General features: G+C 55.2%; 1 protein-coding gene across 3 annotated transcripts in view; it reads left to right on the plus strand.

The window, feature by feature from the left end:
- Positions 1–27,738, plus strand: part of TNFRSF1B (TNF receptor superfamily member 1B) — a 47,416-nt gene that overhangs the window by 11,234 nt on the left and 8,444 nt on the right. For all 3 annotated transcript variants that reach the window (XM_050788543.1, XM_050788536.1, XM_050788539.1), the window contains exons 2-9: positions 11,116–11,215; positions 13,243–13,371; positions 14,158–14,307; positions 15,285–15,378; positions 15,717–15,952; positions 16,797–16,874; positions 17,455–17,489; positions 25,232–25,439. In XM_050788543.1, coding sequence (XP_050644500.1) covers positions 11,116–11,215; positions 13,243–13,371; positions 14,158–14,307; positions 15,285–15,378; positions 15,717–15,952; positions 16,797–16,874; positions 17,455–17,489; positions 25,232–25,439 — 1,030 coding nt within the window. The remainder of the gene's footprint in view (positions 1–11,115; positions 11,216–13,242; positions 13,372–14,157; positions 14,308–15,284; positions 15,379–15,716; positions 15,953–16,796; positions 16,875–17,454; positions 17,490–25,231; positions 25,440–27,738) is intronic.

Genomic DNA, 27,738 nt, shown 5'->3' on the forward strand with positions numbered 1-27,738 from the left:
CAGCACTTTGGGAGGCTGAGGCAGGCGGATCACAAGGTCAGGAGTTCGAGACCAGCCTGGCCAACATGGTGAAACCCTGTCTCTACTAAAGATACAAAAATTAGCCGGGTGTGGTGGCGTGTCCCTGTAATCCCAGCTACTCAGGAGGCTGAGGCAGGAGAATCGCTTGAACCTGGGAGGCGGAGGTTGCAGTGAACCGAGATCGCACCATTGCACTCCAGCCTGGGTGACAGGGTGAGACTCTGTCTCAAAAGAAAAAAAAAAAAAAAAAAAGAGCTGACATTTAGCGGGTGCTTCTTAGGTGCGAGGCAAGAGACCGATGCATTAAATGCACAGAGTGCCCTTCCCTGTCACAGCCACCTGGGGGCAGGGGAACATTATCCCCATTTTACAGAAGACGCCTTTGAGGCACAAAGGTTAAACGACGTACTTAAGGTTTTGCAGCTCACTAGAGGCAGAGCCAAGACTCCACCCCAGGTGGCCAGGCTCCTGAGCGCTGTGCCTACATCACCCTCCAGTGAGGTGGTGGTGGAGGAGACCATGAGTCGCTGTCATCTGAACATGGGCGCGCTCAGTCTGCTGCTCTGAGGACGCCGCCCCCTCTCTTTGTACGTCCATTTCCTGCCCGGTTCTCATGCTAGCTCCAGCTCATTTCAACTAATTGAAAATTAAAACTTTGCTTGTGTTGAGCAATTTGGCATCTATGAGATGCCAGCTGTGGGCTGTGTGCTGGCTGTGTGTAGGGCGATGAGTAGCAGACACACGGGTGACACTGAGCTCTTTCCACTGCCAGGCACAGTGCCGAGCACGCCACGCATACTGACTTCATGAATCATAAAGCCCTGTGAAGGGGGCACTGTTTCTGTCGCCATTTTATAGATGACAAAGTGGAGGTGGGGGAATGGCAGAACTGGATCAAAGCCCACGTGTCTGGCTCAGCGCCCATACAAGGTTGTCAAGGTTGGGGGGAGGCATGAGGGAACCAATAATTAGCCAAAAACTGGTCGGATGTGGGCAGTATAGGGATGCACCCAGGTTGTCACAGGAGCCCCTAGGAGGGACCTCTGACCCCCCGATATGATGGCAGAGGGAACTCTTGAAAGAAGCTGAGAAGTCAGCCCTGCCAGGTGGGGGGTGGCGGGTGAGGACGTTTGGGCAGAGGCAGCAGCAGTACAGGTGTGGAGAAGGGGGCGGAGGAGCCAGGCGCCGCTTTGTGTTGTGATGGCAACAGGCGAGTGATGAATACAGGTGGGAGATGCTGGCAGGGGTTAAGGAGGTTGTGCAGGCGGTGGCAGCTGCTGGAAGCTTTTAAGGAGAGCCAGGCTTGATTGTAGGAAGGGGGCTTAGGTCCATCTGAAAGGGAAAGAAGGCTGGGAACCAAGACCAAGGAGCCTGTAGCTGGCACGCGATGCTGAGGGTGGCGAGGAGGAGGGGTTGTGGGAGATGGAGCAGGCGACATCAGCAGGCCCCTTGGAGGGTGACAGTGGGAGAGGCTGGGACGTCTCTCACTAGACTCAGTGCTCCTTGCAGGCAGGGACCATGCCCAGCGTCTTTGTACCCTGGCATTTAGCACAAAGCCTGGCTCCAAGAACCGGATACCAGCCCAGTCTTCCTGTCTGCCCCCAGCTCATTTCTAAAGCAACATCACAGGCAGCGAGTCAGGAGTGGGATGTGTCACCCCCGGGCTGCCTGCCTGTGATGTGGTCGGTCCTTCCTAACGCGGGCGCCATTCCTCTCCGTGACGGCAGACGGGCCTCCGCTGTCACCGGCCCTGGCGTCGCTGTGACGACCTGGCCTGATGTAGCTGCACCCTGCAGTCCATGGGGCTCCTGTGAACCCCCAAGGTCGAGACCCAAATGCCTCTGCTGCCTCCCACCACGCCCTAGGGGCCCCGCGACCCATCATGCAAATGATGTGGTTTCCGCATTGCTTGAAGAGGGTTTCCGCTGTGTGGGGGTCCCTGGGTCCTTGGGCAGATACCTCTGCCCCTCCCCACAGCTTTGGCTCCTGCCCTAAGACCCTGGAGACCCTTTTGCTGGAGAGTCACTGAACCACCCTCCCCTGCTCACAGTGTGTTCATAGAAGAGTCACTCCCCTCTGTGGGCTCCTTGTCTGTAAAATGAGGGAGTGGGACAAGATCACAGGGTACAACACTGTCAGAGGGCACAGAGGCTGATGTCGCTGCCATCAGCTCCTGGGGTGCTGCCCACTGGCTGCATGACCTTGGACAATTTGCACGAAATCTCCCAAGCCTCAATTTCTGCGTCTGTAAAATGGGGTCATCCTGACCTCATTGCGTTAGTGCTAGGATAAAATGAAGAGAAGGCATATGAACGTGCCTAGTACTGTGCCTGCACACAGTAGGTACTTTTCCTGGTACTTTCCTGAACAGTCTCTGTTCTTCCAGCTCTGTGTAAAGGGTTGGTCTCGACCCCTAAAGCCTGAAGCTTCTCCTTGTGGCCACCTCCCCACCGTATCATCTTCCGTTCTAAGCGGGTGGATCCCTGCCCGGGCGGGCTCCCTGGGGAAGGCTGGGAGCATGACCTCTTCCCAAGGGTACTGGCATCTAAAAGGGATCTCCGGAACATTGAAAAGCCATGAAGGCCGGGCACAGTGGCTCACGCCTGTAATCCTGGCCCTTTGGGAGGCCGAGGGAGGAGGATCGCTTAAGGCCAGGAGTTCAAGACCAGTCTGGACAACACAGCAAGACCCGATCTCTTTCTGTAAATTAAAAAATAACAATAAACCCATGGAGACCCCCAAAGAAGGCTGTGCTAAAGGCGGCCGGAAGAGCAGAGGGCACCGCAGATGTGGTGCTTTCAGCGTTTTCCTTCTCCCCCAGGCCTCCCTTCTTTCCTTCCTCTCTTGCTGTCTATTTATAAATAGGAGAAGGGACTGAGGGCCCCCACCTCGGGTACTCGCAGGGCCTTGGCCTGGGAACAGGACAAGCAGCAAGTCAGTTGGCCCAGGGTTGCTCAATTCCCCAACAGCTGACGCGGACTCCAGAATCAGACCTGCCTGGCCACCTGGCCCTGCCCCTTACCAGCTAACGGCTCCACCAGAGTCCTAGTCTTGAGCGAATCTTATACCTGCAGCCCTGTCCACCAGCTGTGCTTCTTGAGTCCTCCAGGGTGAGGGGACGGGGTGAGAAGAGAGGGGACAGCGTGCAGGGAGGGTGGAACCTGCGGTGTCCTGTCTTCCTGGAGCTCGGCCCTCAGTAGCTCTCAGAGCCTCACTTTCTTGCAGGATGTCACAGCCACATCGTCCTCTGGCCGGGCTGCTCACAGAACCCGGCCCCTGGGTTTTGGCCACTCACCCAGACTCATATCACCCTTCCAGTGTTCCTCTGAGCAAAGTCCCTTTGAGCCAGCCCAAGGTCCCTATCAAGGAGGACCACATCTGGCCTGTTGCACCCTTCTTCCTCTGCCCCACCGAGGCCTCGGTCGCACCATCACAGCAGCAGCCCTGCCATGGTCTCCTGATGTAAGGCTTCCTGAGGAACGGGCCTGGTGCCAGCCTGGGGGTGAACTCCCAGCCCCAGGAGTCACAGGTCAGCTTCCCCACACTTGCCCTTGAGGCAGGTTGGAGGCCCCCTCCTTTGCAAGGCCCACACAGGCCATCTAGCACCCTACTAAAGCCGGGCAGTTCGCTGCCCTGGGGTGTGTTCCTGCCTTGCCAGTTCTTGGCTAAAACCAAGGCAGGAAGAGCCCAGTTCTCATGTTCTGTAACATGGGTCTATGACCAGGGCCTTTGCATGCCCCCTGCGGCACCACCATGGAGCCCCTAGGAATCGGGGAGATCATGAACCCAAGTGAAGACCTCCCCGCCTTTGGTCCTCACAAGAACCCCTGGAGGAGACAGGGCAAGGAGCACGACTCCCATTTTACAGGTGACAGTGTGGAGGCTCAGAGAAAGTCCGTGACACTCCCAGATCCCCCGGACCTGCTACCCTGACCTCCTGGCAGTGCACAGAGCATGCCAGGCACCTCTCCATAGGCACGTAGACCCTCTAACCTAAGTCAGCGCCCCTCCTACAAGGCTGGGTGTCCAGGACACCTGGGAAAGGGGACATTTCTGGCCCTTTCCTCTCAGAAGTCGCGTGCTCGGGCTGCCCTCCCTGGGGGAAAGGGGATGGGGGCAGAAGCTGAGCATGGAAGCCCCCCCGATCCACCCTCCGCCCTTCCCAGAGGCCCAGGACCAGCCCAACTCTGCCCCACATCCCAGCCCCCACCTCTCAGCTCGTGCTGTTTCTCCACCTCTCATGCGGATGAGCCACACACCACCCAGCACCCCTGAGGTCTCACGAGGGACTGAGCCTTTGACACCCATCCTTAAGAACCCAGAGTTGGTCCTTTTGCTTAGAGCATCAACCAGGCCCACACTGTCATTTTACAGAAAGAGAAACTGAGGCACACAGGACCTGGTTACTGCCCACAGCAGAGGGGACACTTGAGTGAGGACACAGAGGATCTTTGGGGTAGGGGCGGGTCTGGGGGTTGAAACCCAGTCTTCCTGGCCAGGGAGAAGATGCAGGGCTGGAGGTGAGGAGGCCTCTTTGAGGCTGTTTCTTCATCTGTAACTTGGGAATAATAATAGGACTGGCCTCAGGGGGACCAGGGAAGGATTCAGAGAGGCCATGATGCCGGGACAGCCCTTCCGATGACTGTCATGAAGTAGGCTTCTAGTAGATGCTCTGCTGCTGCTTTCATCCTCACCCTCACCCACTCGCTCTGGGCCCACTGCCCTGACCTCCTGGCCATGCACTGAGTGTGCCAAGGGCATCTCCCCGTCGCCCCGGCCCCGCACCTCGTGTCACCCTTTTCCTTAGCTCTTATCACCACCTTGAATTCTCTATTGAACGTGCATGTGTCTCCCCAGCTAAGACGGCAGCTTCCCGGGGGCAGGGATTTGATTTGTTCAATGCTACTGTTTACCCAGCACCTACAACCCTGGGTGCTCAGCACGTCTGTTGAATGAATGAATGAATGAATGAATGAATGAATGAATGAATCACTGCTTTCACCTTTGCCCCTGACTTTCTCCATGGACCATGGACAAGTGACTTGATCTCCCTGAGCTGTGAAATGGGCCCATGCACACCTGCTTTTTAGGGTGGAACTGGGATTTTATATAGTGCCTGCCATCTGGCCTGGCATATAGTAGGTGCTTAACAAATATCCCGTTGTTTTCCTTCCTCCCCAGAGGGCCAAAGCCGAGACCTGGAGGAGCAACAGGGTGGGAGTCTAACCCCTGGGTGACAGAGACAGCTCCCATCTGGGATGGAGGCTGCATGGTGGGAGGAGCTGCTGAGGTTGGGCCGTTCAGCTCCGGGGCCCTTGGAGTCCTGGGTCTGTGTCTATGTCGAGGGGGAAGGGAAGCTCTCTGGGCCCCAAGAGAAGGGAGGCAGGACTGGGGGTGGCAAGGATTGCAGCTCTCCTGCCATAGCCTCGGGCACGCTGCTTTGTCTCCCTGAGCACCTGTGAATGTCAGTGAGAAAACCAGACAGTGGGTGTAACACGCACAGTTGCCCGGAACCGATGAGCTACTGCTAACTGCAGGTTCTACCTGTCTTAGAGGAGGGAGCCCAATCTGGAGGAGGGGAACTGGGAGCTGTGGACCCAGATGGGAGATGGTTCAGAGCCTGTGGGTGGGCCCTGACGAGCTTCTTATCCATAGTCCTCTCTCCGCTTGCCACCATCCTGGCCCTGGCATGGCCCAAAGTCTCTGGGAGACCAGGGGAGGTGGCTTTGCCTTTTTCCATCTCTGTTATCTCATCCGTGCAATGGGCACAGTCAGACCTGCCTCACCAATTGGATGTTAGATTTAGGTGCAGTTTTCTTTTTTCCTTCCTTTTATCTATTCTGTCTCTCTCTGTCTGTCTCTGTCTGTCTCTCTCTCCTATTTATCTTGTATTTACTTTCTATTATCTCTGTCATCTATCTAATCTATCTATCTGTTTGTCTGTCTATTTTATCTGTCTATTTTATCTGTCTATTCTATCTATCTCTTACTATTTTATCTATCTATCTCTTATCTGTCTATTTTATCTGTCTATCTATCTATCTCTTATCTGTCTATTTTATCTATCTGTCTATCTCTTATCTGTCTATTTTATCTATCTATCTATCTCTTATCTATTTTATCTATCTGTCTATCTCTTATCTATTTTATCTATCTATCTATCTATCTATCTATCTATCTATCTATCTATCTATCTATCTATCCATCCATCCATCCATCCATCCATCCATCCATCCATCCATCCATCCATCCATCCATCCATCCATCCATCCATCCTCTCCAATTCCCTCACCACTGGGTCTCAGATTCCCTGCCTGTTAAATAAATGGCCAGTTAACCCTCATCAGTGATTTTCAGTTTTTCACTCGAGCCCCCCATATTTTGGACGATTGTAGTTTGCTAAACATGCTGACTGAATCAAGTACTATCCAACTTATTTCCTCATTTTAACATGTCGAAGATCCCCTGGGGGGTGAGTGGGGTGTGAATGGAGCCTCCCCAACCCAAAGCAAAGGAACTGGAAGCTTCCATAGCCCCGCATTTCCTAGAGAATGCTTGCCATGTTTTGGGGACCTCCAAGGGGGCCCCTGTGTTGACCAGAGGCCGGCTCCCAGGGCTGTGGTTTGGGCCTAGCCCCCTGCTCCCGGGGACTGCTGCTGTGGAGGGAGTGACCTTTTGTTCTGCTTTGCCAAGGGGCTTTCTGTTCCTCATTGTTTAGCCATGACAAGGCTATGGGTTTTTTTTTTTTTCTGTCCAAGAGGATAAACAGGCCTGAGATTGCTCAAGGGAGCTGACCCCTTCTGCCAGCTATGGGGGGCTGGAGCCTCACAGAGCCGGGAAGGAAGTCCTGCGCCCTCTGCCAGCTATGGGGGGCTGGAGCCACACAGAGCCAGGGAGGAAGTCCAGGGACGGTCACTCACAGCAAAGCCTCAGACAAGAGAGGAACCTGGAGGGGAGGAGGTGGGAGGTCACCACTCAGCCAGCTGGGGGGCCATGGGAGTCCAGCTGCCTATCGTTAGTGGCCAGAAGCCCTTGTCCGTGGCAGCTCTCAAGAGCCCAAACTTGGCCACCGCAGGGCTCTTTCCCATCAGGCCCTTTGAGCCCTGACAGGAAACCCTTCCCCAGCCAGGGTGGGATTTCTTGCTGCTGCCTGGAGTCGCCCTGGCCATGTGGTTCTCAGGCCCTGAAGGAGTGAGGGGCTCCCCTGGTTACCCCAAGGACACTCGTGGGGATGAAGCCTGCGGGATGCAGGATTCCCACGAGACCTGTGCTGGCCACTGTGCGGGGTGGGGGGCTGCCAGGGAAGAGGTGCAGCCCCTCCGTGCCTGGGGGATGTGATCTGAGGGAAGAGGCAGCTGCGTCTGGGAGGCCATTCAGTCAGAGGGTGGAGGCATAGCCCCTGCCCTTGGGGAAGTGCCCAGCAATAGCCTTCAGGGAAGGCAGTTTGGGGGTTTGCTGAGGGCCAGGCAGACCCTCTGCCACAGTTAGTATTCGATGGAATGGCTTGTGCAGAGGGAGCTGCAGAGGCTGCCATTTCTCTGGGTTAGGGGCTCCCAGAGCCTTTGGATGCCGGATCGCGGCCATGAGCCCCTCCGCCACCCCTCCCCCAGGTCACCTTGCTCAATCCAGGGGGCCACATAATCAGAGCGTGTTCTGCAAAGGAGCATGAGAATCACCGGGGAGATTTCCTTTTTCTTTTTCTTTTTTTTAATGGTATAGTTTCCTGGGCCCACCCCTGAGATTCTGCACTTGTTTGGGGAGTGGGGGTTGGCATTCATGACAGGCACCCCTGGGTGCTTTGGACACAGGCAGTGAGCTCCCCCATACACTGTGGGAACACCTGAGAAGGCTTCTCCTTTTGTCTCGGGTGCCTGGGAGTCTCCTCCAGCAGCAAACCAGGTGGGGAGGAGTCCTGGGACCGAGTGTGCATGGCAGCACCGTGCCCAGGCGAACTGAGGCTCCAGATGGGGGCTGAAGTTACTTCTTCAGACCCCATTATGCAGCATGGTTCCCACTGCCCGTGCCCAGAATTCACCAGAGCTGATGGGCCTGGAGTGGGCCTCCGGGGCAGGCCAGGGTGGAAAGTGCATCTGTGTTTGAGCTTTGCGGCCCTGGCGCTGGAGTTAGATCCCTCCTGGAAAGGACATTGTAACCCCGCCCACAGTTTGGACTAGCAGCTGCTGAGCACCTACCCCGTGCTAGGCTATGGGGCAACAGCAAAGGGTAACCCCCAGCCTGCAGCCTCAGGGGGGCTTCCCATCTAGCGGGGGGCGCAGGTGGGTAACCTCACAGCAGTGCTGTCAGCGAGAGCCGCGAGGGAGGAAGGTGGGGACTGTGGGCCTGAGTGACTCATTCAGGGTGGGGTGCAGGCAGGAAGCCTTCAGGAGGGAGGCTGCTGCCTGAGCAGGGCTCTTAAGGGACACATGGAATTTGTTATAGGAAGCACCAGACCGTTCCAGGCACAGAAGTCAGCTGGGGCAAAGGCCTGGGGGTCAGAAGAATGGCAAATTGCTCCACAGCAGGAAGCCCCAGCTCCTCTGGGTTGTTCCCGCTGAGGGGTTCCAGCTGTTGGCACCAAGGGGTGCAGCCAGGGTAGGCTGGCCAGGCCGGGGTGGGAGACTGCTGGGTTTCTAGGCCTGCTTGTCACTTGCTACAGGCGCAGCCAAGGGCTCAGCAGCCCCTGACTCCGGACGGTCCTGACTCCCAGGCAGTGCTGGGAGGAAGGGGAGGAGGAGGCACACTGAATCCACCTGCCACCTTGGCTGGTAGAAACTTGGCCAGGTCTGCACTGGCCCAGTGGTGCTGGGTGTCCCGGCTGCTGTCTGCTCTGACTGGCTTACTGGCAGCTGAAGTCCAGGATAGGTCCGTGCCCACGTTGTGCTGGTTCGTGAAATATTTTTAGTATCTCCTCTGCTCCTCTATGGTAGGTACTGGAGTCCAGAGAGGTTAAGGCACTTGCCTAAGGCCACACAGCCACTAAGTGGTGGAGTGAGGATTTGAAACCAGTTCTTTCTGACTCCCTGTATCCTTATCTATGGAGAGGCCCCATCACTCGTTCACTAAAGGTTATGGATCTTGATCTTGTACTGGCCACATGACTGCCGCTGGTAATACAGTGGGGAAGGCGCCAGCCCTGGCTCTGACCTCCTAGAACTGCCCTTTGGTCACTTCCAGGTGACGTATCTGTGGGGGCCCCTGAAGGACTTGGGGCATGTGTGTACACCCTCTGTGCTTGTACAGATGTGTTCACACCCACGTTTGCCTACACGTGACTGTCTCCATTCTGAGCTTGCTCTCAGCCTGGTAGAGGTGGCTAATTAGTGCTTGTCCCTGAAAACCCGGACTGCCAACCTCAATCTTTCAGGAGAGGGCAGCACTCAGGGGCTTGCTCCCAGGGGTCCTGGGAAGGCACAGTGGTGACAGCGCCACAGTTCTGCACTCCTGGAGGGTCACTCAGAGACCTGACGGAGGAGGGCTCTGTGTCTGTCCCTCTGTCCAGGGCTGCAGCTTCTCTGGGTGGCTTTGCTTTTCTCTTTTCTCCCCTCTTTTTTTTTTTTGAGGTGGAGTTTCGCTTTGTCAACTAGCCTCAGCCTCCAGAGGAGCTGGGATTACAGGCACGTGCCACCACGCTGGGATAATTTTGTATTTTTAGTAGAGACAGGGTTTTGCCATGTTGACCAGGCTGGTCACGAACTCCTGACCTCAAGTGATCCGCATGCTTCGGTCTCACACCCAGCCCCCTCTCTTTTTCCATTCATTACACTGTTCATCTCTTCCTGGAGGCATCCAGCTCAGTGGTTGAGATTGTGAGCTGTGAAGTCAGATGGGACCCAGGTCCAAACCCTTCTCTGTCACCTACTGGGTCTGGGACCTTGGGCAGGTGACCTGCCCTCTCAGGCCTCGGTTTCCTGTTCTATAACATGGCTGCAGTAGGGAAACTGTCTCCGTCTTCACTGGGTGGTTGGGAAGTCTTGTTGAGACCACACACCTGTCTCAGGTAGGGTCTTCTAGAAGCAGAGCTTGAGGCAGGGATCTTTGTGAAAGTGATTTACTAGGGAGGGCTCCCAGGAGAAGCAGGCAGGACAGGGCAGGGGAGGGGGCCTAGCAGGGACATGTTCACCCGCTTCAGCCCGACACCATGGAGGTGGCTCTGGACCATGAATTGTACCAGGGTGGGTCCCGCCTTGAGGCTGTGGGGCATTCATTATCAGCCAACACCCACGGCAGCTGGGGGAGAGGTGCCCTGCTGGCAGCAGGGGTCTGAGTGGGGTACAACAGCACCCACCAACTCGAGCAGTGAAAACGCTTAGAACAGTGCCTGGTACCTAGGCGGTGCTTCAGAAATGGCAACGATTGTCATGGTCATCAACCAACATTCGGCTGATGAGTACCGGCTCTGCGGTGGGTCCCATGTGAGAGATTGAGGGTCTAGAGATGACAAGGCTGCCACCTCTGCTGTCTGCATGACATGAGTGTGTGGGTGTACACAGGTGTGGGCATACATACCTACAGTGGGCGGAAGGACAAGCAAGTAACCATTCCAGAACAATGAGATAACTGTTAAGAGGGGTCATATTCCATGTTTAGAGAGAGCCCGGAGGAGGAGGAGGAGCTTGAATTAACCTCCGGGAGTCAGGAAGGGCTTCTCGGAGGAGGCAGCACGCATCTTGAAAGACCAAGGGATGTTTCCAGTGTGGGAGGGAAGGAGAGGTATCCTCGGTGGAGGGCAGCTTTGTGCTGAGAACCCTGGTTCTCTGTGACCAAGGCCACCATCTTCTGGATATCTGTCCCAGGTAGAGTTAGGGGTCACCCAGCACTGGAGAAGGCCTAAAGGCAGCCCTGCCCTCTGGCCAGCAGACTCCGTGCTTCTGCCTGCAGACAGTAGGATACACCAAGGTGGGGAGGTAGGAGAGGTAAAAGAAAGCACCAGCTCCCCTTCCTGTACCCTGCTCCAGGGGGAGGAACTTCCCCATCCATCATCAGTGCCGCCGGGCAGGGGGAGGGCCAAACATTTGCAGGGTGGAGACCTGGGCATCAGGCATGGCAGAACCCAGGGCGGCCCTGTTGATGGCAGTTTTCCCTTCTTCCTTCTAGGTGGCATTTACACCCTACGCCCCGGAGCCCGGGGGCACATGCCGGCTCAGAGAATACTATGACCAGACAGCTCAGATGTGCTGCAGCAAGTGTCCGCCGGGTAAGGGCAGCCGCGGGGGCTCGGGGCCCATGCCCTGGGGGAGCGTGTGTGTGCAGGGGCTGCGGCGCAGGGGCATGGCCCTTGATTCTTACTGAACTCCTGGTTCTGTGCACCGGCCCATGCTTCCTGTTGCTTCTGGGCCTGTGAACATGCTGTTCCTTCTTCCTGCCACACTTCCCAACTCCCTTTCCCTGATTAACTCTGACTTGCCCTTTAGACCTCAGCTGAAGATATCCCCTCTTCCAGGAAGCCTGTCTGCCCCACACTGCCCAGCCGGAGGAGGAGGGGGAGGAGGAGCCTAAATTAGCTCCTGGGGGAGTCAGGGAGGGCTGCCTGGAGGAGGCAGCACTCAGCTTGAAAGACAAGTGCTGCCTCCTTTGAGCTCTCACTGGCCCCTGATGTTCCCATGGCAGCTCTTTCCTCGCTGTGTGATTAGAGCCCGATCCCTCTTCTTGCTGCTTCCACTGTGTGCTCCTCCAAGGCAGGGACTGGGGCTTGTTTTCTGCTGAATCCCCAGCACATGGCACAATGCCATGTAGGCACTCAGTGCATATTTGACTGACTCTGTGAATGCTTACCCATTTCACAGATGGTAGACCTGAGGCCCAGCCACAGTTGGTGGAGCCAGGTAGCCTGACTCCCGGTGCCCTCCATCTATTCATTTGTGTCTGTGTTTATTCATGTCATGTTTATAAGGTATCTGCTGTGTGTTCTGAGTGCTGCGAATACACAGAGAGCAGGGCAGACAAAATCCTTGCCCTCGTGGAGTCTGCATTTTAATGTGATGCAGACAGACAAATTAGGAGACGTGTGGTCCTGTCTAAGTGCTGTAGAAAGACAAGGTCAGGTAAGCTGGGGGAGACAGAGCAGGACATCCTGTTCTACACAGGGTGGTCTGGGAAGGTCTCTCTGCGGAGGTGACATTTGGGCAGAGGCCTGCAGGAGGTGAGGGAGCAGATCACGCGCGTGTACAGGGAACAGTGTGCCAGGAGGAAGCAACAGCACGTGCGAAGGCTTGAAGTCGGAGCCTGTTTGGTGAGCTGAAGGAATAGTAGGGCCAGCGTGTGTGGCCCAGGATGAGCGAAGGCGAGTACGGTTGGGGAGGAGGAGGAAGGAGTGAGCAGGGACCATGGTAAGGAGTTTAGATTTTATTCTGTCTGGGAGCCAATGGAGGGCTTTGAGCCGTTACCTTGAGATGTAGGTGGGCATATAAGTACCTGTCACCATCCCTAGCCATTTTAAGACACCCCAGGGAAAGTGACTCTCTTCTTTCTTTTATTAACTGGAAGGATCTCTTTAAGAAGTTACTAGAGAGGCCTAGGTGTGTGGATCACCTGAGGCTAGGAATTTAAGACCAGCCTGGCCAACATGGTGAAACCCCGTCTCTACTAAAAATACAAAAAATAGCTGGGCATAGTGGCAGGCGCCAGTAATCTCAGCTACTTGAGAGGCTAAGGCAGGAGAATTGCTTGAACCTGAGAGGCAGAGTGAGCCGAGATTGTGCCACTGCACTCTAGCTTGGGCCACAGAGCGAGATTCTGTCTAAAAAAAAAGTTACTGAGTCAACCTTTTTTTAAAGGTTTCTGTCAGTGTTCCCCGTCCCTGGCATACCTGCTCTCCAGGCCCATGCCCTTGTCCTTGATAGGATACCAAGGACTACATTCTTACTACCTGTTCCCTCTGTCATTCATGCCCCTAGCTGGAGAATGTTAGCCATCTATCAAGAAGGAAGAAACTGGCAGGCTAGTTCTTACTAAAGGGTGATTGACTGATAATAGGTCTTCAGAGGTGGAGGTTCAAGCATCTGGAAAGAGCAGAGAGGAATCTATTTTTGAGCAGAAGGGGTTCAGAAATGGCGTGATAGCTGGTACAATACTAGATGGGAGATGATTCTGAGGAATTGGAACTCCACAGAATAGCCTTCCCGCCTGGGCTTTAGAACTCTGGACTTTGTGGGGACACTGGATGAGCCCAGGGTCCTGGCAGAAGCCCCGCCCGGCTGAGACCTCTGGCCCTTGCTTCCTCAGGTCAACATGCAAAAGTCTTCTGTACCAAGACCTCAGACACCGTGTGTGACTCCTGTGAGGACAGCACATACACCCAGCTCTGGAACTGGGTTCCCGAGTGCTTGAGCTGCGGCTCCCGCTGTAGCTCTGGTGAGTAGGTTCAGAGAAAGGGGGGGCCTTCACACCCCTGCCTCCAACATCCCCCCGCTACGCCAGCCTCTTTGGCTTCCAGCTGTCTGGAGTTACCCCAGGCTGGTTGTTGGAAGTGGCACAGGTGCAACTGTTTACCCTTACCACTGGCGTTTTCCTCCTGTCTCACCAAAGCCTCTTCACAGCCCCACGGGGCAGGCGGTGGGAGAACTGTGCCCACGTGAGGGTTGAGGTGGTGGTGCCTGGGAGAGTGGTGCGCATGCTCGTGCTGCGAGGAGCAGGACTGCTGGAAGGAGCGAAACTGCCGGGAGGAGCGGGACTTCAGGGAGGAGCGGGATTGCGGGGGAGGAGCGGGATTGCGGGGGAGGAGCGGGACTGCGGGGGAGGAGGGGGACCGCGGGGGAGGAGCGGGACTTCAGGGAGGAGCGGGATTGCGGGGGAGGAGCGGGATTGCGGGACTGCGGGGGAGGAGCGGGACTGCGGGGGAGGAGCGGGATTGCGGGGGAGGAGCGGGATTGCAGGACTGCGGGGGAGGAGCGGGACTGCGGGGGAGGAGGGGGACCGCGGGGGAGGAGCGGGACCGCGGGGGAGGAGCGGGACCGCGGGGAGTAGCAGGACTGCAGGTACTGCTGCGGGACTCTACCCAGTGTTGTGTGTACCCCATGCTGAGGCGGTCCATCAGCCTCCTGGAGATCAAAGCTGTCTGGGAGTGCTGGGCTGGCTGGGAGGGCAGTGTGGGTGCGGCGGAGTCAGGCGTGACCGTGTGCTGCCCTCTCGCTGCTCTAGACCAGGTGGAAACTCAAGCCTGTACTCGGGAACAGAACCGCATCTGCACCTGCAGGCCCGGCTGGTACTGCGCGCTGAGCAAGCAGGAGGGGTGCCGGCTGTGCGCGCAGCTACGCAAGTGCCGCCCGGGCTTCGGCGTAGCCAGACCAGGTATGGGGTGGGGCTCAGGTCCTTGGGGACGCCCTTGGGCCTCTCCTTTGTAGACATCCCTGCAGTGTCACGGGCATCAACCCATTAAGTAGTCCAGCTGGGAACACCGTTAGTGGTGGCCAGGTGCTTGCTACCCATCCATCTGTCCACCTGTCCACCTTTTATTCTTCCTGCCGGCACTCCTTATTAGGCACGTCTTATGTACTGGAACCAGAGGACCCAGAGATGGATCAGACCGAGCCCTAAGCTAGGAAAGTTATGTGATGGTACAAGAAGATGAACTCACATAACTCTACAGCCCAATTGTATAACAGTATATCCCCCTTTAGCAGGAAACTTCTCCCACCCAGGAGCTTCTGTAGATTTAGTCATCTTCTCCCTCCACCTAGCAGGTATTTCCTCTATCTTAGGGGCCATCAACTTTATTACCACTATTATCAACATAAAACCTCCCGCAATATCCCAATACCAAACCCCTTTATTTGTCTGATCAATCTTAATCACAGCAATCCTTCTACTCCTCTCTCTGCCAGTCTTAGCCGCTGGCATTACCATGCTGCTAACAGATCGCAACCTCAATACTACTTTCTTTGATCCTGTTGGAGGAGGAGATCCTATCCTATATCAACACCTACTTTGATTCTTTGGTCATCCCGAAGTCTACATCCTCATTCTTCCCGGCTTTGGAATAGTCTCTCACATTGTAGCTTACTACTCTGGAAAAGAAGAACCGTTTGGGTATATAGGTATAGTTTGGGCCATAATATCAATTGGGTTTTTAGGTTTTATTTTATGAGCCCACCACATGTTTACAGCCCAATTGTGTGCATGTGTGTACAGGCATCTGTGTGTGTAAGGGATGGAGGTACAGACAGAGGTTCTTGGGCCCCTCAGACTACTCCTAGGGATCTAGTGCCAAGGCCCAGCTGTCCTGCAGAGTGTTTGAGTGGTTGACAAGTTCGGATTGTTCCCTGAAGGGACTGAAACATCTGACGTGGTGTGCAAGCCTTGCGCCCCGGGGACATTCTCCAACACGACTTCATCCACGGATATTTGCAGGCCCCACCAGATGTGAGTAGCTGAGTTCTTTGGTTCTGGGGGAGCAGGGAGGGGCTGTCCATGGGTGACTGTGGGTCCAGGACACAGAGTAGCTCACCAGCCACCACTGTCCAGATTGTTTTATCTGAGGGTGGGTCCCAGGATAAATAGCATGGTGGGCAGGACCTTGCCCTGGAAGGCAGGACTGGGTGGGTGCACGGGGAGGTGGGGGAGGGACAGGATGGGGTGGTCCTCAGAGAGGGCACACGTTGTCACTCTCCTATCCTGCCTGCTGGGACCCGTGAATGATCCCAACCACCCCAGCCACTCTGTCCTCTGCTGCCTACTGACCAAGCGTCCTCCTCCTCCAGCTGTAACGTGGTGGCCATCCCTGGGAATGCAAGCATGGATGCAGTCTGCACGTCCACGTCCCCCACCCGGAGCATGGCCCCAGGGGCAGTACACTTACCCCAGCCAGTGTCCACACGATCCCAGCACACGCAGCCAACTCCAGCACCCAGCACCGCTCCTGGCACCTCCTTCCTGCTCCCGGTGGGCCCCAGCCCCCCAGCCGAAGGGAGCACTGGTGACATTGTTCTTCCAGTCGGTAAGTCACAAGAAGGGTCATTCATTCACTCCTTCTGTCTGCCTGTCTTTCTGTCTGTCTTTCTCCCGCTCCCATAGTTTTACTGAGAGCCCACGGTGGGCCGGACCCTGTGCCTGTCCTGGGATACAGGTGGCAGTGGGACTGCTTTCTCCCCACACCTGGTGCTATCAATCAAAAGCCCTAAGTGGGTGGGCCGGATGCAGTGGCTCACGCCTGTAATCCCAGTGCTTCAGGAGGCCAAGGAGGCAGGAGGATTGCTTGAGGCTAAGAGTTCGAGATCAGCCTGGGTAACATAGTGAGACTCCATCTCTATAAACAAATTAAACAATTAGTTGGGTGGGATGGTGCCTGTTGTCCCAGCTACTCAGGAGGCTGAGGCGGGAGGATCACATGAGCCCTGGAATTTGAGGCTGCATTGAGCTATGATCATGCCACTGCACTCCAGCCTGGGCGATGAGTGAGGCCCTATCTCAAAACAAAACGAAATCCCTGGATAGGGGAGAGATGGGGTCAGCAATTCACCTGAATATGCAGATGGTCTCCTTGCTGCTGTTTCTGATGAGCCCATTAGGCTGAGGAGACAGTGGGCTGGGCCAGATCACCTCTGGGGCTTCCATTCTGGGGCTAGAACTGCATCAGGCCAGAGGTCTCAAACTGGTGGCCCTTAGGCTGAATGAGGCCCACAGACGTGATTGCTTTATAATTGGATTTGAGAACCTCCGGCCTAGACTCGCCCCTCACTTGCAATGACCCGAAGCACCTTGGGTCCTTGGCTTGCGTGGCTGGCCCCTGGTACATTTGAGTTTGTTTTCTGTGGCTGTCTGAGCTTCTCTTTTCTTTCTAGGACTGATTGTGGGCGTGACAGCCTTGGGTCTACTAATAATAGGAGTGGTGAACTGTGTCATCATGACCCAGGTGAAAAGTAAGAGTCTATCCTTCCTTCCTTCATCCACTTGTTCAGGAAGCTTTTGTGGGGTGCCTCCTGTGAGTCCAGCACCGGGCACAGCCTTAGGGGTCAGAAAGAACTGGATATGGGGGTCCTTGTTCCGTAGGAGCTTAGGACCTGGGGCGGAAGGCACCTCTGCTAACTTAATTACTAAAAGGCAAGAGGTGATCAGGGTTTTCCAAAGGGTAGGAGTTCAGGATTCCTATTTAGGAAGCCTGGGGGATTCGGGATTCCTATCCAGGAAACCTGGGGGATTCAGGCTTCCTGCAGCAGCTGGTCTCTGGGGTGGGTAAGATCTTGATGGGCGGAGTCTGTGCAGGGAAGGACGCGCATCCTCAATGGAGGCGTGGATGGCACAGATGGGGGACTGGAGAATGGTTGGGGTGGTGGCAGGTAGAGTTGGGTGGGGCTTCTGTGGACCTTGTCTGGTAGGCAGTTGCTCCCTGCAGGCTGGGCCTCTCTGCTGTTTCTATTGGGCCCCACACTGCCCTCCTACTTAGGACGGATGTGCCCGAGGAAGTCACTCTCCCTCACTTGTCCCCTCTCTTCTTTATAGAGAAGCCCTTGTGCCTGCAGAGAGAAACCAAGGTGGTGAGTGTCTCCACTGCCCTCTCCCCCTCTTCCCTGGGTCTCCTTCCTGGCGGGCTGGGCTGTCACAGAGGAAGCAGTGAATTCTGTCGTCGTCTGTCCAGTGTCAGGAGGTGTGCAGAGCTCTGGGAGGTGGAGGAAAGGCCGGGGAGTCAGGCGACCCTCCATGGGCTAACAGAGGCTGTGAGTGTGAAATGCCCCGGCAGAGAGCAGAGGCCTTTGTGGCGTTCATGGCAGGCACGTGGTCGTGGACCCACAGTGCAACCTTGGGCAGATGTGAAATTTCTCTATGGCTACTTCCTTACCATGAAATGGGGGTTGTGTCTGCTCGATCCAGCTTGCAGGGTGGTGCCATTCGGTCAGCTGACAATGCTGTTTCTCATTACCTCCATTGTGTTTACAGAGCACTTTCTCAGAGAGCAGTGGTTTTCTTTTTCTTTTTTTTTTTGAGGCGGAGTCTCACTCTGTCACTCAGGCAGGAGTGCAGTGGCGAGATCTCCACTCACTGCAAGCTCCGCCTCTTGGGCTCACGCCATTCTCCTGTCTCAGCCTCCCAAGTAGCTGAGACTACAGGCTCCCGCCACCACGCCCAGCTAATTTTTTTGTATTTTTAGTACAGACGGGGTTTCACCATGTTCACCAGGATGGTCTCGATCTCCTGACCTCGTGATCCGCCCACCTCGGCCTCCAAAGTGCTGGGATTACAGGCGTGAGCCACCGCACCCGGCCCTAGAGAGCAGTGGTTTTCAGACTGAATTCTGGGGTAGCCCGGTGTCCCACAGAGGGCCCTTGGGCATGGGGGAAGTGGTCATCTCTCAGGTTTGAGGTAGAGGTTGTGGGGCTGGGCCCTGGGTCCTCCCAAAGCAACTCACCTTTGATCTGTTTTATAAAGTAGGGCCTGTGAAGGCTTTCTGTTAGAGACAGACCAACAGTGTCATATCATAGTATTTCATTCATTCTCTATCAGGAAGACGTTTGGCTGCAAGTAACCCCAAACCTACAGGTGACTTTAGAAAAAAGGGCTTTATTTTTCTTGCATTGTAAGAAGTCAAAGGGTTGGTGTCTGCTGGAATGGCCTGTACTGTCCCCTTGCATGGTGCCAGCAGGACCCCAGGCTCTGTCATCTTTAGTGTGTTGACTTTTGTTCTCTTGTTTGTGGCCTCATGTCATAAGATGGTGATCATTACTTCATATGTCACCTCTAAGTTTGAGGTAGGAAGAAGGGGCAGGTGGCCAGGCCAGCCATGGCACCCTTATCAGCAAATCAGACACCTTCCCAGAAGCCCTGGGTAGACTTCTTTCATCTCACTGACCAGACTGTGTCACATGACCACCCATAGCTGCAAGGGAAGCTGGGGAAGAGGGTGCTTTGCTTTTCCAGTCTCTATGGAGGAGGAGGACAAGGGACGGGGGTCGGAAGTGGGTATGGGGTGAGCCAGAACATGGGTCTGTCACAGCCTTGCACCTGGTAGGCAGGGCAGGTTTTTTACCCAATTTAACAGATGAGAAAACAGAGTCCGATGAGTTTTCTCGACCTCAGGGGCAGGTAGAGAAACAGTTTCTCAACCTCATGGATATTTGAGACAACATCTTACTTAAGGGAGGCCAAGGTGGGAGGATTGCTTGAGTCCAGGAGTTCAAGACCAGCCTGGGAAACACAGTGAGACCCTATCCCTAAACAACATAAAATAAAATAAATATTTTTTAAAAAGATCTTGGCTGGGCATGGTGACTCATGCCTGTAATCCCAGCACTTTGGAAGGCCGAGGTGGATGGATCACTTGAGGTCAGGAGTTCAAGACCAGTCTGGCCACCATGGTAAAACCCCATCTCTACTAAAAACACAAAAATCAGTCGGGCGTGGTGGTGTGTCCCTGTAGTCTCAGCTACTTGGGAGGCTGAGGCAGGAGAGTCCCTTAAACCTGGGAGGCGAAGGTTGCAATGAGCTGAGATCATGCCATTGCCCTCAAGCCTGGGCAATAGAGCAAGACTCTAACTCAAAAAAAAAAAAATTAAATTAAAATAAATAAAATATCTTATTTGTGGGGGCTGTCCCGTGCTACTCAGCAGCATCTTTGGCCTTTATTTACTTACATGCCAGCCACATTCCCACTCCGGTGGTGACAACCGAAAGTTCTCCAGACATTGCCAAGTGTCCCCTGGGGGGCAAAATCACCCCCAGTGAAGAACTATTGCTCGAGGGAACAGCTCAGCCCTGGGGCGCCCAATGCCTGAAGTTTATACCAGGTGTTCGGAATCAGATAGACTGATTTCATCCCCTGATTTTGGTGACAAGAAAAGAGATGCAGGGAGGAAAACTGAGTTACTCAAGGTCACACTGCAATGTGTCGTCTCTGGACTCCCATCTCAGTGCTCTTTGCCCTGCCCTACAGTATTTCAGTGGGGAGGAAACTCTCATTCCCCGGCGAGTGAGTTTCACTGCTCCCTTTCTCCAGCTTCAATTCAGTGACACTGACGGTTGCCACCTGGTGGCATGTGTAGAGCGGGAGCAGGTGTCTCCCCCAAGCTCTTCCATAGCAGCCCAACTGTCGCCTTCCCTTTCCTCACCAAGCGTTTCCCAATTCTCTGTGCCCTGAAGATGTCCTGGGTGTGGCCCAGCAGCCTCTGCTTCCCTTTTCCTTTCCTTTTCTTTTCGTTTCGTTTCTCTTCTCTCTTTTCTTTTCTTTCTTTCCTTTTCTTTCTTTCTTTTTTTTCTTTTTTTTTCCAGCTATGTCGCCCAGGCTGGAGTGCAGTGGCACCCTCTTGGCTCACTGCAGCCTCTGCCTCCTGGGTTCGAGTGGTCATCCCACCTCAGCCTCCTGAGTAGCTGGGACTATGGGTGTGCGCCACCACGCCTGGCTAATTTTTATATTTTTAGTAGAGACAGGGTTTTGCCATGTTGGCCAGGCTGGTCTTGAACTCCTGGAATCAAGTGATCTGTGCACTTCGGTCTCCCAAAGTGCTGGGCTGATAGGTGTGAGCCACTGCGCTCCGCCCCTTTCCTTTCACTGTTGCTTTCAGTGTTCACTGAATGTGAGTGACTCAAGTATTTGTTGAGTACCCCAGTGGTGTGTCTAGCAGGGAAAAAAACCCCAAACCCTGATTTGTGGTGTTTGCTAATTTCTGTGGTATAAACACTCCCACTGTAGCCAGTTTCAAACTCCCAAGACCTTCCTGAATATGGAGTTGGAAGAAATCTGCACAGGCCTGAGCTTGTCCCAGCACAGCCCTGGCTGAGCCCTGCCAGGCTCTTTGTGACTGAGTCCCCACACATCCCTGTGGGGCAGGGAGCATCATCAGCCCCATTTTACAGAGGAGGAAACTGAGACTCAGGGAGGTTCCATTTCTCCTGTAGGATTAGATCATTAGGTGAGTGGCATAGCCCAGGTTTCAATCAGGTTTATGGCCGTGTCCCACGCTACTCCTCAACCAGCAGCTACTCCTGCTGAGAGGCCAGTGGAGAGTCCTCTTGAGCTGGGCTGCTGGGCTTAGAGTGTAGACTCAGCACCCACCTGCTCCTCCTACCACAGAAAGAACGCCCAGGGCATGGGAGACGTTGTCGTCCCTTTGTTTAGGAAACACCAACTTGTGGCCGGGCGCGGTGGCTCACGCCTGTAATCCCAGCACTTTGGGAGGCCGAGGTGGGCGGATCACGAGGTCGGGAGATCGAGACCATCCTGGCTGACGTGGTGAAACCCCGTCCCTACTAAAAATACAAAACGTTAGCCAGACATGGTGGCAGGCGTCTGTAGTCCCAGCTACTCGGGAGGCTGAGGCAGGAGAAGGGCGTGAACCTGGGAGGTGGAGCTTGCAGTGAGCCGAGATCGCGCCCCTGCACTCCAGCCTGGACAACAGAGCGAGACTCCATCTCAAAAATAAAACAAAGCAAAACAAAACACCAACATGTGAGCTTACCCACAATCACCCCCACGGACACACACTCATGCACGGGCCCGCATCTGATAACAGGCACGAACATTTATCAGGTGTTGAATGTATGCCAGGCACTGTGCCCAGCGTTCTTTATTCTCACAGCCACGCTGCCACAAGCAGGCAGTGTGATTCTTGCCCCCCATTATATGGCCCAGGAATCGTGGGCCCAGAGAAGTTAGTAACTTTCCCAGTGTGGCATAGCTAATGAGATCAGCCTGGAACGCGAACCTAGGAGTGTCTCTCCTCGCCGCCCCAGCACACACACTCACTACCTCACTCACAGATATGCACACATGTCCCCAACATAGACACACGTGTGCATGCTTCACACCCTCATGCCTGTAGATACAGGTGTGTGAGCCTTGTGAACACACAAACAGACGGACCCAGCAGGAACCTGGAGGACCTGGCCTATGGCTCTGCTGGGTCTCTGCTTCTGCCCAGCGGGGCTGGGCCAGGAGGGGCTGGGAGCTGAGGGTGCTGGCTGACTGGCTGGCTGGTTGGGATCCTCTGTGTGTGTGTGTGTGTGTGTGTGTGTGTGTGTGTGTGTGTGTGTGTGTTTGAGACAGATTCTCGCTCTGTTGCCCAGGCTGGAGTGCAGTGGCGTAATCGTGGCTCACTGCAAGCTCCGCCTCCCGGGCTCACACCATTCTCCTGCCTCAGACTCCCGAGTAGCTGGGACTACAGGCACCCACCACCTCGCCCGGCTAATTTTTTGTATTTTTAGTAGAGACGGGGTTTCACTGTGGTAGCCAGGATGGTCTCGATCTCCTGACCTCGTGATTTGCCTGCCTCAGCCTCCCAGAGTGCTGGGATTACAGGCGTGAGCCACCGCGCCCGGCCCCGGGATCCTGTGTTTTGAATGAGGCTCCTCAGTACTCGGCCCTACTGGGGTCCCAGCCCAAGGAACAGGACTCAGCCTGCTTCTGCACCACCTGGGGCTGCTTGAACTTTGCGACTTGTGGCTTGGGAGGAGGGAGGTGGCCGTGACCTTTGGGGGTTTTTGTTCTGCGTGGCTGTAGCTGCCAGCAGAGGGGGTGGGGCACAGGCCAGAAAAACCCCTTCTGTGGGGTTTTGTGAGGAGTGACACTTGATTGCTTCTCCTCCCCTTCCAGGCTCAGAGCAGGGCTGGGGGGTGGTCGTGGGCAGTGACCAGCATCAGACCACCTGGGCGGAGGTTCAGCATGAACTTGCAATGCCCTCCGTCTCTCCAAAACTGGGGGACCCAGCCCAGGGAAGGTGTGGGGGTTCCTGGGGCAGCTGGTCTGGGCTTGTCCTGCTCCTGCCACGGGCCAGCTGTGTGATGCTGAGCACAGGACGCACTCTCTCTGGGCCTCCGTGGCCTCTTGGGGAGGGCTTGCACAGGATCCCTCCGGTCCTGAGTGAGAGGCTGTGGGCTGGCCTCGGGGAATTGAGGGTGCAGGTGGCGCTCAGGTGTCCGAGAAGCCATGGGAGCTGGGGGCTGCAGTGACTGGACAGAGAGGACCCCGGTACTCGCAGCTATTCTCAGACCACATCTGGAATTGTAGCTCCCTCTGGAGGGAGGCAGGAGGTCTCAGCCTTTCCTGGGGGGGCTGTGGCAACTGCGCTGCTCGCTCCACCCCTGCTCTCACCTCCCGCTGCAGTGCTGGCGAGCTCCATCAGCCCTTCACGCATCTCTACCCTCCTTCTGCCTGGGACCCTTGTTTTCATCCTAGGCAGGCCAGGGGGCCAGGGCAGCTGTTAGGAACATGGCCCCTGCCATCTCCTTTTTTTTCTGCGATCAGCAGTCGCCCAGAACTCCAAGGCAGGGGCGTGAGTGCTGGCCAGTCTGTGGGAACAGACAGCAGCCTGGGAGACGAATTTCCTGCCTTACTCCAGTGCGGGTTTCTGGAAATGGGGACCTTGCCTTGAGCCTCCAGAGCTGAAACCCCAGACACCCAGGGAAGGCACTATGGGATTTAGCCCAGCCATAGTATGTCCTAACCGTGACCTTGGGCAGGTAACTCAACCTCTCTGTGCTTCAGTTTCCACAAAGCAAGGATAACACTGGGCTGTTGGAAGAATCAATATAGATAGTGTCGGGAGGGACTTAGGTAGAGTGCATGGCATTGGGTGGTACTCAAATGTCAGCTAATATTATTATTATTATTCTATGGAAAGAAGACACCAGGGGAAGTTGCAGAGCAGCCTGTGGGCGGACTCTGGAACAAGAGGCCGAGGCAGTGCAGCAGAGGGTCTCAGACGTGAGCGTTCTCTGCCCCGGAGTGCTCGACTGAGCACGAGGGTCTGCGCTTTTTCTCCGTAAAGGGCCAGATGTAGGAATTTCAGGCTTTGTGGACTGTATGGTCTCAGTGACAGCTACTCAAACCTGCCTCTGTGACAGGAAAGCAGCTACCTGCATAGACAGCACACACCCCACTGAGAGTGGTGTATTCTGATCTAATTGTGCTACTGCATACCCAAACTTGAACTTCTTGAACTTCCCATCATTCCATGTGTCGCAAATTATTCTCTTTTTGTGAGATGGAGTTTCATTCTTGTTGCCCAGCCTGGAGTGCAGTGGCTCGATCTTGCCTCACCACAACTTCTGCCTTCCAGGTTCAAGCGATTCTCCTGCCTCAGCCTCCTGAGTAGCTGGGATTACAGGCATGTGCCACCACGCCAGCTAATTTTGTATTTTTAGTAGAGATGGGGTTTCACCATGTTGGTCAGGCTGGTCTCCAACTCCTGACCTCAGGTGATCTGCCTGCCTTGGCCTCCCAAAGTGCTGGGATTACAGGCGTGAGCCACCACGCCTGGCCACAAATTATTCTTAAACATTTTTTTCCAACCATTTAAAACATGAAAACCACTGGGGTGTGGTGGTGCACGCCTGTTATCCCAGCACTTGGGGAGGCCAAGGTAGGAGGTTGGCTTGAGCCCAGGAGTATAAGACCAGCCTGGGCAACATAGCACAACCCTGTCTCTACAAACAATCAACAACAAAAAAATTAGCCAGGGGAAGTGGCACGTGCCTGTGGTCTCAGCTACTCAGGAGGTTGAGGCAGGAGGATCACTTAAGCCTGGAAAATCGAGGGCTATAGTTAGCTATGATTGTGCCACTGCACTCCTGCCTGAGCAACAGGGTGAGACCCGGTCTCAAAAAAATAAAAGTGAAAACCGTTCTTAGTGGCAGGCTGGACTGGGTCCCTGGGCAGTCATTTGCCTACTTCTGATTTAACAATCTCTTTTATGGAGTTTACTATGTAATAGGCATTGTTTTAAGCACTTTACAAATATTCAGCCATCTAATCCTCACAACAACCTTATGAGGTAGGTTATTATTCTCCCTTTATAGATTAAACAAACAAACAAAAAAGAGGCACAGAGAGGTTAAGTAACTTGTCCAAGGTCACACAGCAAGTGAGGGGTAGAGTCATGATTTGCACTGCGTGGTCTGGGTTTAGAGTCCACACTCTTGGTTGCTAGGCTGGGCCACGTCTCCCTGTGCAGATGGGGTGAATTCCTTCTATTCTGTTATGCAAAATAAGGATGAAAATCCTGCCCCACCTCTAAGACTGTTTGGTGAACAGGGCCAGGTGGTCTCTGCCCTCATAGGACACTCGCTCTAATAGAGCAGCTGGGTGCGAATAACAGAAACAGAAACCACGGAGAATCACACCTCCCAAAAAGTGCCGTGTGTGCAAAGAACGTGCAAGGGTGGGCAGAAGCGTCATGTAAACTGAGAAGTGCTGATGGCAAGAGGTGCGGATGGCAGTGGGAAGGAGGAGGGGAAGAAGGGGCTGGCTGGTGGGCTGACTGCTCTCCCTTGCCACCTCCCGCCCATCCAGCCTCACTTGCCTGCCGATAAGGCCCGGGGTGCACAGGGCCCCGAGCAACAGCACCTGCTGACCACAGTGCCGAGCTCCAGCAGCAGCTCCCTGGAGAGCTCGGCCAGCGCGTTGGACAGAAGGGCGCCCACTCGGAACCAGCCGCAGGCACCAGGCGCGGAGAAGGCCAGTGGGGCTGGGGAGGCCCGGGCCAGCACCGGGAGCTCAGGTAAGAGGTGGGAGCACACCTGGCTTCATCCCGACCCTCCTTGGTCTTTCTCACCTGGTTTCTGTCTTAGCCATCTCCTCCTGAGCCTCCCCGCAGAATGGGACGAGGCCTGAGCCACAGGGAACTTCCTTTGGTTCGCTGAACCCAAGTTCCCTCCCGCCTTTGCCCGTGCTGGGCCTATTACCTGAACATCCTTCCTTCTGTGGGACAACCCCAGCTTGTCCAAGTCCCCAGTATCTGGGAGAGGAGTTTTCCCGAAACCCCATCCCCACCACCACCGCCAGCTGGACTGGCTGCTCTTCCGGGCTCACCACGCCCTGGCCTCCCTTTGACAGGACTGTCAGGCTGCGTGTACACTGTCTTTTCCTCCTGTCTCCCTCACCAGTCTGTGGGACACCTGGTGAGCCTGGATCACCTCGTTCATCCCTGTATCCGCAGGCCCAACATGGCCCAGCTACTAATAACTAATCACGACAATCGCTTCTACTTACGGAAGGCTACAGTACAGTAGGCGCTATACTGGGCACTTTACATGCATCAAATTGACCTGCACGTCAACACTGAGAGATAGTTATTGTTGTTATCCCATTTTACAGATGAGGAAACTGAGCCCCAGAGAGGTTAAACAGCTTCTTCAAGGGCTCACGGCTAGTAAACAGAAGAGCCAGACTCACCGCTAGGCTGTCAGGCTCCAGAGCCCTGGGGTTGGCAGAGGAATGGGCTCCACTCACTGCAGCTTGTTGCTGGGTCTCTTTGGGTCTGAGACGCTGGGACTGTGGGGATCGTGTCCCATTAATGCAGGCTGCATTTTGCCCTGGACCTGGTCTATGACAGATGTCACTCCTGGTTGGCGTCTCTAGGGCCCACACTGGAGGGACCCCTGTACGGGGTCTGCTGGCCTGTGCCTCTCTCCCTCTTACCTGGCAGTGCCAGCCAGTGAGAATTCAGGGAATGACCATGAACTTGGGTCAGTCTCAGATCCCTGCCCAGCCACTCTGGTGCCATAAGAATTTGGGCGGGATGCTTAACTCTGCCAAGCCTTGGTTTTTTTCACCTAGAGGTGAGCTATGGCACCTCCTTGCCAGGGCTGGTGAGAGATGAGTGACATTGTGCTCAGCTGGGCACCAGACCAGGATCAGGCTGCCTCTGGGCCGCCTCCAGGTGGGACTGATGGCTGCAGCCCCCACCGCACAGCCTCACTCACCCCCGGCTGCTCCTCAGCTCACTGTGCCCCTGCCTCTTGCCTGCACTCATGCTACCCCTGCCTGCAACACCTGTTTCTACCTGTCCCCAGCTGCCCACAGGAGCTGACTTGCCCATTTCTGTTTGCCCCATCATAGCCCCCAGCGTCCTCGGTGGAACGTCCCATCAGTGCCCCTCACTGCAGCCTGAGAACTTCCTGTGGGAGGACCTGGGTCAGTGCCCAGAAGAGAGCAGGGGCCCTAAACATTGTTGAATGAGTGTGCTCCAATGATAAACTCTGAGTCTTGCCCAGTTATTGGATTCGTCTTTCTGATTTTTTTTTTTTTTTTTTGAAATGGAGTCTCGCTTTGTCTCCCAGGCTGGAGTTAAGTGGCGCAGTCTTGGCTTACTTCTCTGCTCACTGCAGCCTCCGCCTCCCAGGTTCAAGTGATCCTCCCACCTCAGCCTCCTGAGTAGCTGGGATTACAGGCATGTGCCATCATGCCTGGCTAATTTTTGTACTTTTAGTAGAGATGGGGTTTCACCATGTTGGCCAGAATGGTCTCGAAATCCTGACCTGAGGTGATCCATCTGCCTCGGCCTCCCAAAGGGCTGGGATTACAGGCGTGAGCCAACACACCCGACCCCTCTTTCTGATTTCTTTGCTACACCTGGTGTGGCTCCCTCCTTGGCCCAGAGTGGAGCCCTGACCATGTCTGCCCTCTCCTCTCCCCTCTGCCCCTTCTGCTCTGTGCTCCTTCTCCCAAGTCCCCCAACCCATTTCCCTGGCCTCTGCCCTCTACATCTCTCCCTCCCACCCCTAACACCTCCCTCCACTGTGGGAACCTGTAAACCCCAGGGTTGTGCCCCTTCGTGGTCCCCCATCCACCCCCGCAATGTCTCATGCTCGATGTGCAAAGGCCATGGTGACTTTGGGTGACATTTGAGTGCTGTGGAGGCTCAGGGTGGAAATTTCCTTCCGGCCCTGTGATTTCAGCCCTCCTCCCCCACCATCTGCTCCAAGGCTGTTTTGAGCACAGCAGGTTGCCAGCTCCATCCGCCTCCCGGCCGCCCTAGTAGTTGGAGTTAGGGGGAACCAGGCTGTGGTGAGGGCACT

This window comes from Macaca thibetana, chromosome 1 (genome assembly GCF_024542745.1).
Source record: "Macaca thibetana thibetana isolate TM-01 chromosome 1, ASM2454274v1, whole genome shotgun sequence".
NCBI lineage: Eukaryota > Metazoa > Chordata > Mammalia > Primates > Cercopithecidae > Macaca > Macaca thibetana.